The sequence below is a fragment of the Hyposmocoma kahamanoa genome, unplaced genomic scaffold (assembly GCF_003589595.1).
Source record: "Hyposmocoma kahamanoa isolate Upper Pololo Valley unplaced genomic scaffold, ASM358959v1 84, whole genome shotgun sequence".
NCBI classification, from domain to species: domain Eukaryota; kingdom Metazoa; phylum Arthropoda; class Insecta; order Lepidoptera; family Cosmopterigidae; genus Hyposmocoma; species Hyposmocoma kahamanoa.
The window spans coordinates 2,606,555-2,621,583 of record NW_020654229.1 but is presented as its reverse complement, the minus strand read 5'-3'; the positions used below and the strand labels follow the sequence as shown (position 1 = coordinate 2,621,583).

The window sequence follows — 15,029 nt, the reverse complement described above, 5'->3', positions numbered from 1 at the left end:
CCAGCAGGACGTAAATGTCCTGTGGATGTTCCACCGATCACTCTAAAAGGGATTGTTCTGGACAGAGTGCATAATTTTAAGTATTTGGGACATGTCGTTAGGCCTGATCTCAAAGATGATAATGATATGGAAAGGGAGCGGAGAGCTTTGTCAGTAAGAGCGAATATGCTGGTTCACAGGTTTGCTCGATGCTCTGCTGAAGTTAAGGTAACTCTTTTCAAAGCCTATTGTACATCTTTTTACGCGGGCAGCCTATGGAATAGGCACACGCAAAAGTCGTACATTGCTCTCCGCACCCAATACAACAATGCTTTTAGGATGCTGTTGCGTCTGCCGAAGTTCTGTAGCGCTTCTTCCATGTTTGCTGAGGCGCGGACGTATTCTTTCGCAGCAATTATAAGAAAGAAATCAGCTTCTCTGCTGAACAGACTTCGCAACAGTGGCAACAGCATCCTCAAAATGATTGCTGATAGAGTGGAGGGGCCTCTAATGAGGCACCTCATAAATTGTACTAGATCTAAGTTAGAAATAATTTACTAACATAGTTTATAAGTCTGTTACTAATACAAAGTGGGCCTTGTTGTCTTTAATAAACGATATTATTATTATTATTATTATTTTGTTGGTTTTTTTTTATAGAAACTATTATTGTTTAAATCAATGATGATTATATTGCGCCTAACATTATGTTTTATAATTATAATATAGTGACATTGATGTCCCGTATACGTTCTATTGCTTTTAGGTTGTCCAAGATTTTTTAAAATCACTAAAGTCAAAATCAAGTAATCATTTATTCCATAGGTAAAAGTTTTACACTTGGAAACGTCATTTTTTAAACTACTGCGCGTTCACTACGTTGACCTCACTGAGAAGAACGACCAAGAGACTAGGGATTGCTCTTTTCAAATAAACTTTACTACACTTTGAATCATAATTGTGTGGAATCTAGAGTCACGTTGTCTTTCCATAATTCTTTATCTAAAACATACTATTTAGTTTTCTAATATGACTTTAAAATTAACTTCCTTTTAATGTAAGTTTTAAACTTAGGAAATGATAATCTTAATATATGCTCCGGAATCTTATTTAAAAAACGTATGCAGTTCCCTATAAAATAATCGTTTACCTTAGTTAAGCGAAATCGTGGTACCATGAGTTTGGACTTAGTTCTAAGGTTAATATTATGGATATCTTCTTTCTTAATGAAATTATGTATATTTTTACGGGCATGCAAAATATTTGAGTAAATGTACTGTGATGCCACAGTCATGATACCAGTCTCTTTAAACTTTTCTCTGAGAGAAACCCGAGAACCTAAACGGTACACACAACGAATCGCTCGTTATTGCAACACAAATAAATGGTTTGTATATCTGCCGCTTTACCCCACATGACAATCCCGTAGGACATTATACTATGAAAGTAACTAAAGTAAACAGTTTAGCAATAGCAACATTGGTAAGCTCACGTATTCTACGGACTGCGTATGCAGCAGAGCTTAATCTGAACAAATCTAAAATTATCAAGTGGGCAAGTTGTTTTAACTGTGTCTGTAGCCGAAAAAGCGATTCTTTTGCAGATGCATTTCACCGTGTGGCTTTCTTTTGTTACAACAAATGTGTCTACAGTCGAAAAAGACAGCCAACATCAGTTTTCACTTTCAGTGGCATCGCTACGCACGCCGGCTACAGCAAGTATCAATGGTTTTGTTTTATGTAGGACCAGTGACCGTAGCATCGCAGTATATATGTGATAAACCCCCCCGTGATAATATTTATTTTAGTTGTTAAAGCGAAGTTTGCGTATTTGATAATGAACTATTGTTATAAATTTTGAAGAACCAGGGCAACGATATGTAATTGCGCATATAGCTATCTTTGTCGATGAAACAAAACTGTCGTGTTTTTGTAGTTTCTGCCTTACACATTTTACATTATATTAGGTATTGAACAATATTAAAAAAAATTTCTTGCCTTTTTCGAATAATTTATACCTGTATATAAATTTGTTTGTTTTTATTATTTCTTTTCATGTCGTTTGTCGCGCTCAATTTTTTACGTCGATAAACTCGCGATGACATGATAATGTGACGTCACGGTGCTCGCCATAACTATTGTGATAAAATTGTCAGCTAAAGGTGGATATAACAGTTTTATCGAGGCAGCATACTACGGGGGCAGTGGTAATTAACGTAACTTGTACTTGCTTTAACATTGAAGGGAAATGAAAATCAAATCGTATAAGAAATGAATCGCAATTGAAGCTGCATGTTAAAAACATGTTCACCAATCAGAGGCCTGGATAACGAGCTGACATGTGCCTTACGTATATTAAATTCTAAATTGCATCAAGTAAAATGCAATTGTAATTTTCAGGTAAGTTTTTTGTACTCAATTTTGGTGACAATTTCTTTTTATTTGAATATTAATAGAATAACATCATGAAGTATTATTTAATATTCGAGTGTGGTAACCTGAAATATTATTTAATATTTCACGATGATATATTCGAGTAATTAAATACTAAAAATTGTCAACAAAATTGAGTACAAAAAACTTACCAGAAAATATCTTTTTGTCATACGTAAGCAAATTACAATAGAAATCGTTACATTGATTAAACTCCACAATTCATTCGTAAAGCAGAAGAATAATTAAGGAAAATCTAAGGGTTGTATTTTCTAAGTAAATTTTTACAATTTTTTCTTATTTACAATATTTATTACAAATGACGTATTATTATCGTCGGGGATTGTACAAATCCGCGTATGTAGTATTGGTAAAAAGCGCGTACCTACACTAAACCAAATTACGACAGGAAAAGGTCATAACGTTAATATTACTTTGTTATTTCAACGGCTACGACTTTCAATTTTGCACGTAAGGCGATTAACACACTGCACCGCGACAGAATCACGCAGATTGCGTCTCCGTCAACGCGCGGTTTAATCCGCGCGGGGGCAGCGGTTTAGCGGCCCCGCGCCACTTATGTGCTCCCTTTCTAGTTGATCGCTGTAGTGATTGTACTTGTAGCCGAGATCCTTCTTTGACAAGAATGGTTAATAATACAGAACTCATTCAAGACGCTGCAGTTATACTGTCGATTTGGTTTTTGTTTACTCAAATAAAAAGACACCGAAGATATTGGATACATCCCTTTTTAGGAAAGCCCCCGTATCTCTCTCTCTCTATCATCTCTCTCTCGATCAGATCTAATTTAGATAGCCAATAGCGCGCGTTTATTTCAGTTTTATCGCGCGCGTCACGAGTATCATGTGTGGCCATGCTACGGGGGCTCATCGATAAATGGATAATTTTAACTTCATTACAAAGATTTAAGAAAATATGAAGGTATATTTGGTCGATTTTCAATAGCAAATATACTCCATCCACTGTAGAAAGCTGAACACTCCCTTACGCTTAAAAATCTGCGCGGTAGTGCGGAGCGCAGTGTGCTATAACCCTGCGGTTCGTCGCGCCGCTCGGCGCGGGAGTGCGGTAAAACCGAGAGAAGTGTTGTCAGTACGTTCGACGGCGCGTGTCTTCCATACAACCGGAGGTACTTCAGTACAACGTTAAAAAATGCAGCTCCGCGCTCCGTCGCAGGCCGCGGTGCTGTGTGAATCGTATCATTCATTTATGTTATCTATGGACTGATAACAATAGATTATAGAATAGACATGTACGTGGATTTGATTGGGCCACTAAATTACCGAAATAGAGACTCATAATTAATTGCTAGTTACGCGTAATTGTGCTATCCCGACGTTAGATAACAATCTCAGCACATAGTACGAAAAAACCAACCTCACAAGTTCCTGGAATTGGTTAGACGTGGAATATTTTCTTCTAATTTAAATGCGACCAATACTGCGGTATGTAGGATAGTGAATGCGACCCTCTTTCCAACAAAAAAAGGATGATCAAAATCGGTTCACAAATGGCCGGACTTAACGCGTAACATACATACAAAAGAAAATACAGACGAATTCAGAACCTCCTCCTTTTTTTGAAGTCGGTTAAAACAACTAAAGTACGAAGTAACAGTGTTATAATATTCAGTATACCTAAGGTTTTTGTTTTAATATGGTTTTACATGTCATTTTATATATCATTCGGTATCTTATTATAGAAACGTATACGTAAATTTGTGATTTTTGAAATTACGATTCTCCTAAACACTTGTACCAAAAAAAACTACATTGCGTTCTAATAGTAATATAGGCATTGATATAGTTGTGAAAAACAAAATGATAGTTGAGAACTTTGGCCATTATCAAAGCGCTGCAACAATAGACTGCCTTGAACTCCGTTTTGACCATACCGCGTCACGATGACGTCACAACATGGCCGCCACGTCATCATCTATCAGCGCTTTCGTTTTAAACACTCCCAAATACGGAACAGGTTTGACACGGTAAGGCCCACTCCAAGGTACACTAATATCGCCCTCTGCCTAATTACCGGAACTGATATTTGGCAGATTTTTCAGAATAACGTAACGAAGAGTTGTACCTCGTGTCAAATTATGAAAGACATTCGACAATTAATGGAGAATGTAAGCTTTTGAAAGCTGTGTAAGATAATCGTACATGTCTTAGTTATGACAAAAACTTCCCGTACTAATACGGTTTTTTTTTATTTTGCTTGGGTCTAGCGGAAGGGACACTGGCTTTGTTTCAGAATTATTTTTTTTACGAACGAAATTAATGCCATTTGAAAACTATTTGATATAAAAAAAACATTATTATATGTAATGTATCTTTTGACACAGCAGCAGTAATGCTCACATTACTGCTCAGTGGCAGAAATAGGTAAGATGGGAGTACTTTCCTGGACGAACTCTTTCACAAGAAGCTCTACTGCTACTAATAATATTTAGCGGAGTTTTACAGAACTAAGTTCTTCTAATGACCCTATGAAATTTAATTTCAAAAATTGAGGCGACTATATACAACTTCTGCATACTTTGACAACCAAATCCATGATGGTGACCCATTTAACTCTTTCAGATTGTATCTATTAAAGATATTTTTACAAAGAGCAACCCTTAGAGTGCCTTGCTCATTCTTCTCAGGGTAATCTGCGTTATGAATGAGTATGTCAGAGACTTCATGATATTTAGGCTTACTGCCACCAGATTCCTCTTCATCTTGAGCTTGATCCTGATTATCATCAGTACCAAGGTCCGTTAGGTCCTTCTGGACTGCGGTATTTGGATCGCATTTAGTACAACCAAAGCAGGGTCTTAAACACCGCTGTAAAGTTACCTGCTTATCGCTATTCTACAGGATGTATCACGGAGAGTGTGCGATGAAATTGCACGATTTAGTTTCGCCTTGCCCTTTCCATCGTTGGGGGATTGGACGTAAGCTAGGATCACCCCTATGTTGTAAATATTCCATAGATTCTCACGACGCGTTACGCTTCCACATGTACATGGCGAACGGCTATGGAGTGGAATTCCCTGTCCTCATTTTGTTTCCTGAACGCTTTAACTTGGGCCTTTTCAAAGCGGGATAGAATAAGTATTATTTAGGTGTGTATGCTCCACCTTATCGTCACTTTTCGTCACGTACCAGGATCCAAGTTGCTCCATCTTTTTGTTGTCTCGGTCGTACTGGCTTATACTGGAAATCTAAGTTTCGCTTAGACAGTTTCTAGAGCTACATAGTATTCTTCTAACTAACATACATCCTACTCCTATACTCGGATCTCTTCTAAAATAACATAATTGTAACCACTGACAAATATATTGAGACAGCCAATGACAAGGTGCTGCATCAGCGTTTTAAAAACCGAACATGTTCGATGTTTGAACGAAAAACGCTGATTGGTGATGACTGGCGGCCATATTTTGACGTCACGGTGACTACCGCTTCCGATGTGAAAGTGTAAACATGGTTTAGCAAGGTTATTGAACAGTTTTCGAAAAAATTCTTAGACTGAATCGATCCACGACTATGTGCCAACCTCTAATCTCTATTTACACTTGAAATCGTCATAGTGATTAAACTCTACTGCTGGTTCGTAAGGCAGATTCCCCTGAGAAAAATGGTCAAGAAATTCTAGGGGTTGCTCTAGATATATAGATGTTTGTACACATTTATCATTTGCAATAATTATTTCAAATTAATATATAACGACAACCTGGAGCTAAACTGGTCACTACCACGGATTTTTATCATCCAAGTACGCGGAAGCTGTATGCGAGTTCTTAGGTTTTCGCGATCGCGACAACTATTTTTCCGGATTTAAATCGCATAGGTATATTTGTTTTTTCAAACAAACTAACGTTTCGGTCCTTTTACAGTCCCATGGTCACGGTTGACTGAGTTGGTACAGTCATCAACCAGTTATGTCTTATTAATGCAAACCACTCTATTTTTTCACTATAGCTACAAAAGTTATTAATTAAATTCCTATTTTCAATTTTACGAAGAAACATTCCAATTTAGGCTACATTACGTTTTACAAATTATTTTTTTGAATGAATTTTTATAAAATTAAATTTATTACTAATTAATAATAGAAATTAGAATAAATTTAAACATATTAATTAGTAGTTAAAAAACTTTCTTACTCTACTTTATTACCTGTCTCTCATTGTTTTGTTTCCTGTGTTTAAGATTGCTATATACAGTGAAATATTTTTTTGGCTGTACCTGTGGTATCTCAATGTGTTATATTATGTTGTTTACATTTCAATAATAATGTTTTAGTATCTACTGACTAAAAATGTAATAACTTATTGTTTGTGCCACTTGTGGAGATTTGTAATTAGCACTTTCACCTGTTACTTAACATATATTTAATGTTAAAAGTTTGCTGAAAAACATTAAAAACTAAATAAATAAAATTTTGAATATATCGACACCAGAAGTATCGACCTTTGCAATAAAATTACGTATAATTTTCTATTTCTCTTCCTGCTTACACTATGCTCGACGGTTTACACATAAAATATTGGTAACGTAACGCACAACTAAACACCTTTATTTTAATGTAAGGGACATGCTATATTTTAAACCACTGGGCATTCTTAAACATTTCATTTACAGCATGAAAGAAGAGGAAACTCTAAGCAACTTTGCTATAGACACTATCGAAAATGGAGCAGACAGTAAAAAGTTATAGACAGATTTAAAAAAATTAAATCGTTTTTTTGGCTCTCCTGAAAAACCGTGGTTTGTCCCCTAAATTAATTGATACTTCTGGTATCAATATAGCATATTGCCCCTTAAATGAATTTGTTAGCTTGGGAAGACGATTGTCAAAAACTGTCTTTAGGCAGATTCCCCTGAGAAAAATTAGTAAGAAATATACAATATTTATTTCAAATATCATAAACGGGTTGCTACCATCATGGATCAATCGATCGTAACTCTGAATAACCTAACCTCAGTACATAGTACTAAAAAACCGATCTCAAGTCATTCATCCCCTAGTTTAAAATTTAAATGGGACCACTCTCTAGGTACCCTCTTTCCAACAAAAAAAGAATCATCAAAATCGGTTCGTAAATGGCGGAGTTATCGCGTAACATACACAGTCGAATAGAGAACCTCCATTTTTTGATGTCGCTATGTCGGTAACCAATAGCCTGAACGTAGTTTGTAATGTAAATGGCCGTGGATATCAACTAATTCTTCTTTAATATGAAATACAAATAGTCGGTTTTTTCCTCGTAATATTTTTTCTCTATTGTGAAAATTTTTAGGAACCGTGTTTTCACACCGTATACTAATCAGTGTATATCCGCAATTTTACTATAGATTTTTTCCACAGTAATTAATTTAACCCTTTCATTGTTATGCGGAACCCACCAAAGCCATTTGAGGTTGTATAGACTCTAAAGAGAAATATCACCGTATAAAAATTATGAGCTAGGTTCATTGACTTACAATTATATGGACGTCGTCGGGTCCGCGCTAAAAAGTGTCCGCACTTGTAAGGCGCTAAAATCGTATACAGAGCGCAACACTCCGCTTTAGTCTTCATTTGTTCTACTGACAGCGCGATACTGCGATGACATTACAATTTAAATTTCGAATGGGTTGACTTGGGACATTTTTTTCGTGGTTTTTGTATTAGACCCGTCGTCCATTTATTTCTAAGTCATTTGCTAGGTTAGATATTTTGTTTTTGTTTTTGGCTTTTCTTTTAGGGTTTTATATGATTGGGTAAAGTACACCTTATCGTTTAACAAATTAGCACATTCTTTAGACAATATCCTTAGGTGTATTACATATTTTTAACCGACTTCAAAAAAGCAGGAGGTTCTCAATTCGACTTAATTTTGAAAAAAATCATACACCTCTAAGGGTGGCTGTTCACGCATGAAGAATCATTTTTATAAATAGCGCCTAAATTTTATTATAAGGACCAATTATTTTAATGGTTGATTGTGCTATTCTCCAATTCAAGGCGTTTTTCTCTCAATATACTTTGAGTAGTGAGAACCGATTTTTATTATCTCCCGTGTCAAGTCCCGTTTAGTGGCGAACTAGGTGATGAATCCGGGTTTGCGCATTTTCCGGTAACCAATTTCAATAAAACTTGGCAAATAGGTGTAATTCCACGCACTTTTGAGATCGGTTTTTTTAGTATTCTGTACTGATTATTTGTTATACCGTTATATGTAAACCATTTCACCTAGCAAAACAATTTTTCTCGCTTCTCCTGTGACTCGTCTTAAACGTTCTGTGGCTAATGGTTTAAGGAGAACATTCTTCTTCTTAATATGTCCAGGAGTGTATAGTAAGCATGTGCACCCTCTGTTTTATTATTTTTTAAGTCTACCTTTCACTTTGAAGAGGTGGTTATTATTATTGGTGGATGTTACAGAAGGAATGTTTTAGTTGGTTATGGTCCAGGTAAACCTTGGAGGTAGGCATTGTAGTGTTGTGTGTGGACAGTGCTCTGTGTGTAACAGTAATGAAAAAATCTATGTAACGATTCATGTGTGTGGTAAATGTCTAATAATTAGCTTGAAATCTTAGAACTAGAATGATAATGTGTGTTAGTTCTTCTTTTTATGAACATGGCAAGCTGTAACAGAATATCAGCGGCTTTATGAAACACTCCGCCATTGTGCTGAGCTACAAACCTTTTTATCTCACACCACTTTTGTTACTAAACACTGTATAGAGCTTTATATTTTTATTTTTACTTATTAATGTGTCAAGATAAATAAACGATTATATTATTATTATTTAGAAATAAATCCGCCTCTTGTATTGTCTTCACTTTTCATGCTCTGAAAGTACGTCAATATTTTTTTTTATATAGATTATAAGTGCGCATTTGACCTCCATCTATGGAAAGTGACGATGAGGTCGATGATGGAGCGTGCACACCTAAATAATGCTTTCTCGCCTTGAAAAGGCCCAAGTTATAACGTTCAAGGAACAAGTCTGCAGCCAGGGAATTTCACTCCATAACCGTTCGCCATATAAATATGGAAGCATAATGCTTCGTGCGAATCTTTAGAATATCTACAACATAGGAGTGGAACCCAAGCCTACGCCTAGTCCCCCGATGATGGAAAGGGGAAGGCGGAATTAAATCGTGCAATTCAATCGCACACTCTCCGTGATATATCCAATAAAATACCGATAAGCTGGCAACTTTACGGCGTTGTTCAAGGCGCTGCAGCATCGCCTCCACTAATTCCGAGTCACCTATAGTGTCACATATAGTGGCCAGTTGATAAGTCGCAGAGCTAACCCAAAGGTGGCAGCAGTACTCCATGCACTATCGGACTTGTGCTTGGTACAGCTGAAGCAACTGTCCTGGTGTAAAGTAACGCCTCACCCTGGAAAGGATGCCAAGCTTCCTTGCTGCATTTTTGGCTATGGATTCAATGTATCTGCCGAAGTTCAAATTGAACGACAGGTCCATTCCATGTAGCTGAGATATATCACAAAAAGTCGTAGCTCTACGTAGCGGGAGTAGGGTGCATAATTTAATTCCTAGGGAGTAAAAAGTACTTCGTTTTTTAAATTAAACAGCCAGTACTTATGAAAGATCGCTCGGTTTTTGTTCCGTGCTTTTTCCGCATGGACGGCCATATTATTTTCCTGCGTTAATGCATTTGTGGGTGGATCAATTTAGTGACGCGACTTGGCACTTAAATCGTTCCAAAGACTCTCATGATTGCCAAAGACAGCTAATCGTGTGGTTTTGTTGCGTTTGTTGTATCTGTGTCTGGTTGAAAAAAAAAAACAAAGTACCGCGACCGTAAACGATTGAAATTAATAAATTATTTTTAACCGACTTCGCAAAAACGAGGTTCTCAATTCGACTGTAATTTTTTTTTATGTATATATGTTACTCAATAAATCAGGCACTTGTGAACCGATTTTGATGATTCTTTTTTTGTTGCAAAGTGGGTACCTCAGTAGTAGTCCCGGACGAATAACTTTTGAGGTCGGTTTTTTTAGTATACTCTGTACTGTGATTATGTCGTACTTAATTGATTATTATTTGTTCGCAATCCAAGTGAAAAGTACAGTTTTCGTCTCAAGACTAAATACTTATATAAACCCTCGGAGTAATAGGCAACCTTCGCTAAAACTCGGGTGGCTAACCACCTCGGGTCCCACTATCCATAATATAAACCTTAGAACTAAGTCCAAACTCATGGTACCACGATTTCGTTTAACTAAGGTAAACGATTCTTTTATGGGGAACTGTATACGTTTTTACAATAAGATTCCGGAGCATATATTAGGATAATCATTTCCCATTAAAAGTATTTTAATTGAAAAGTAAATCCGAAGAAAAGTCATATTACAAAATTGAAGAGTATGTTTTAGATAAAGAACTATGGAAAGACAACAAGAGTCTAGATTCCACACAATTATGATTCAAAATGTATTACATAGCATTTAAATTCATTTGAAAAGAGCAATCCCTAGAGTTTCGTTCTTCTCAGGGAGGTAGTGAACGAGCAGTAGCTTAAAAAGTAGTTTAAAAATGACGCTTTCAAGTGCTAGAATTTCTCCTATGTAATAAATTACTATTTGACTTGACTTGACTTATCAACGGGCTTTACACAGACACTCTATCGCGCGTGATACAGGAATCGTGCGCGATTGAGCGCGCGTGTAAAAATGCGCAATGCGCTCACCAGTCACGCACTCCAATACGCGCCAGTTTCACGCGATCTACCCTGCGCTTATTAATTTACACGGACGCTCTTTCCATTGTAACAAAAACGAACAGCATTCGCGAAGAACGTTAAAAATTTCAAACAGGCAATCGCTCACGATTGCTCTGGCTTGTTTTAGTCACTCGATAAAAAATACACTTGCTATTTTATTCTTGCATGCAATGAAAATTATTTGTATAGTATTGTATTTTATATTTTTTTCTTTATTAAGCATAATTAGTGCTACATGATCTACGTACTTGTATTAATAAACCTTTTTTATTTGTTATTTGAGAGATAGTACCTATATTTGTTGAATATGGAGAGACTAACTGGTGCCAGCGACTTCGTCTGCGTAGCCTACTGTACTATACAAACTTTCATTTATGTTTGTGTCGAAAAGTAGCCTATGTCCTTCTCCTAGGTCCCCTCTATTTCTATTACCAAAGTTTATTAAAATTGGTTTAGCCGTTTAGGCTTGAAAGCGCAACACACAGAGTTACTTTAATATTGGTATGGATTCTAAAATAAAATTATAATGATTAAATTTATATAGGTAAATTGGTGCAATATTCTTTATAGGGACGTGTTTAGTAATAGCACATAATGTATATAACTTGTTAAAGAAACTTACGTTTCGAATATTTTTTCGATTCATAAAAACAACATGGCCGCCCATTTTCTGATTAATATGATACGTACGTTTCGGTTATTTTATTTCCAAATTTTTTTCAATTATTTTTGTTTTGTTATAGAAATATAGTGTAAACGCTTTTCATGCAAATTCCTCGGTTTTCATTTTCTTTTATAATAACGTAAGTACCGTTGTATGAATTTTTATAAAAACAATTTAATATTTCAAAAAACTACACAATGTACACCTAATCATAAAATTCCTCATGCCCAAAATTAAAATTTTGTTCACAAATCAACGCGTTAAAATCTCACGGTCCATAAAATAAACAAAAGAAAATCTATACCTAAGCCTGATAGCCTGTATAACTTGTATCCTGTGCCCGGAAAGAAAAAACATTACGCAAAATCAGATCTCCAAGCCGCCACACAGAGAAATATAACCATCCTTGTCGCACATATGAGATTACCGCGAGTTGGAAAAAGAGAGGCATGTTGAACGCGTGCGTCTACACGTTCGAAGTTCGAACTCGAGAGCGCTCCGCCTACAGGCGTTTTAACGTAGGCCGCTATGCCGGTTGGCCGAGACAATAAAAAAAAACTCGCATTACGTATGGAGCAAGGGACAAAAAGGTTCTATCCAGGCTCCATTATTCGTACGGGGCTGTAAGGAGACGTATCCTTTGCCTGAGAAAAAGTGAAATTCATAGTGCTAAATTTATTGCCAGGTCATCTGTGGTTAGCATTTTTAAGTGGCCAGTCATTGGAAAAAAATTGAACAATTTCACTGTTACAGTGACAGTGTGGTTTTGAACGGAACCAATAAATAGTGAATGTGCTTGTAGTGCTTTTTTAAAGTGACGAGACGGTGGGTATTTTCTTTTTTTTGACGACAGTGATAGATTCAGTCAAAGGCTGAAACGCGTGGAACGTGTGCCTTTTCATTTTTAAAATTATATTTTAATTGCTCTTTAAATTAAGACTTTGCTGCTTGGAATTTATTTTACGAGTCATACTAATATTTACCTTGACTACAAGGAATTAATACACAGAGTCGAAAACACCTCTCTCTAGAATCTAAGGATGTTTAAAATGAAAAAGCAAAAAATATCTTTTCAACTAAATTTTACGAGTAAAAGAAAATTGATGGGTTTTTGTTGTTACAGTGTTTACACGAAATAATTTTTATTTTAAGTATATTACGTTTTGAGTTCCTTAATTATCTCTTACTTTTTTAAGCTCTTGGCTCTATAGCCAATGCTCAATAGATAAATAAAAAACAAAACTTTTTTACATTACCACAGTAAAGAAAAAGAAAATACAATGATTCCGAAACATTCTGCCTATATCTCTACTAATTATAGAAGTATATAAAGCAAAAATTGTAATAGGTTTCAAAATCAATACTGTGTGACGAGGAAGCTTAAAGCGTAATTAATTTACCTCTAAATTGCGAATTAATATAAAAACTATAGTCGTTGTAGCAGACAACTTCCTTTTTTTAATGGGGAGAATTTTATTTAGACTCAAATTTCACAAATCTTGTTGTATGAAGTTGTTCTTGACGCTAATATTGCCTTGTCATAAACTAACGCATAATTGCATTTCGGTAACTTTCGATATTATCTGTGGAAGCTTGTAATTGGCAGTCTGTATTTATTTTTTTGTATGTACTTGTACCTAGCTGTTAGTTTCCCTACAAATGTAAAATAAAATAATAAAATAAAATTGGCACCATAACTTTTTTTTTCTTTGAAGAATGTAATTAACGCTGATTTCGCAATACAGTAAAACTGAAACTAAATAAGGCAAAGTCAAAGATAAATAATAATTTATTCCATAGGTAAAAATTTTACACTTGAAAAAACGTCATTTTTTAAGCTACAGCTCGTTCAGTGCTGACTTCCTTGAGAAGAACGCGCAAAAACTCTAGGGATTGATTGCTCTTTTCAAATAAACTTAAATGCTATGGAATACACTTTGAATCATAATTGTGTGGAATAATATAATATATATAAACTCATGTTGTCTTTCCATACATCTTTATCTAACACATACTGTTCATATGAAATTAAACTATTTTTCCGAATTTGTTTTTTTCAAACAAACCAACGTGTCGGGCCCTTTACGGGTCCCATAGTCACAGTTGACTGTGTGTAAAAATCGCATAAAACCTAAGAACTCGATACGTACTCTTCAATTATGTAATATGACTTTTCAATTAAAATACTTTTAATGCAAGTTTCAAACTTAAGAATTGATAATATTAGTATATACTCCGGAATCTTATTGTAAAAACGCATACAGTTCCATATAAAAGAAACGTTTACCTTAGTTAAACGAAATCGTGGTACTATGAGGTTGGACTTAGTTCTAAGGTTAATATTTTATCTTCTTTCTTAATAAAGCTATATGTATTTTTACGGGCATACTAAATATTTGAGTAAGTGTACTGTGATGCCACAGTCATGATACCAGTCTCCTTAAACTTTTCTCTGAGAGAAACCCGATATAAGAAACAAGATATAAAAAAACCGATTAGCGGGGGTTGTAGATCTCGTGATTCACTGATTCCAGACATATTAACAACTCGAATTCGTCAAAAATGACGATATCGTTAGTTTTGATAAGGAGTGCAGCATAACTGTATAGCATAGTGGTAAAACGGTGGCCTCTCCATTCAGAGGCCAGCAGATTGAATCCCTAAAACGACATGTACCTCTTAAGCTTTGGTTTCTAATTTACGTAATTACATTTAATTTTTTTTATAATATCAAGTGACGGGACGAGCAAGTTGAGCTTTAAATCGCAAAGATCTGAGGGGCCCGTCACTCTGAGACATAAGCTGACAAGTCGCATGTACCTGTAATTTCACCAGCACCCTTACCCTTCAAAACTGGAACACAGTAATGTGACCATTACTGCTTGGCTGAAGAAATAGGTAAGGCAGTACTTCCCTAGACGAATTCTTCCACAAGGACCTCTACTGCTACTGGAAGATTCAAATACATATAGTTTCAATCCTATCCATAACAGTTGCAGTGTCACTTAAAGCTTTTAATCGCATAGGTCTTGGAGGCACTGCCACTGTGCCCGTCCCCTTAAAAGCATTTTCGCTCTATATCCGATTCATATTAGGTTGGAATTCGACAAATGAAAATCCGAAATGTCAAAGGGATCGTTTTATCTCTAGGTGTGCAAGCGTTATTCGTATTTTCTGGGATTCGAATAGGACTTAG

General features: G+C 35.7%; 1 protein-coding gene across 1 annotated transcript in view; it reads left to right on the top strand.

Moving 5' to 3' along the window:
- Positions 1-15,029, top strand: part of LOC113234393 — a 70,226-nt gene that overhangs the window by 32,074 nt on the left and 23,123 nt on the right. The window contains exons 4-5 of the mRNA XM_026469704.1: positions 5-207; positions 1,583-1,697. Of these exons, the coding sequence (XP_026325489.1) occupies positions 5-207; positions 1,583-1,697 (318 nt within the window). The remainder of the gene's footprint in view (positions 1-4; positions 208-1,582; positions 1,698-15,029) is intronic.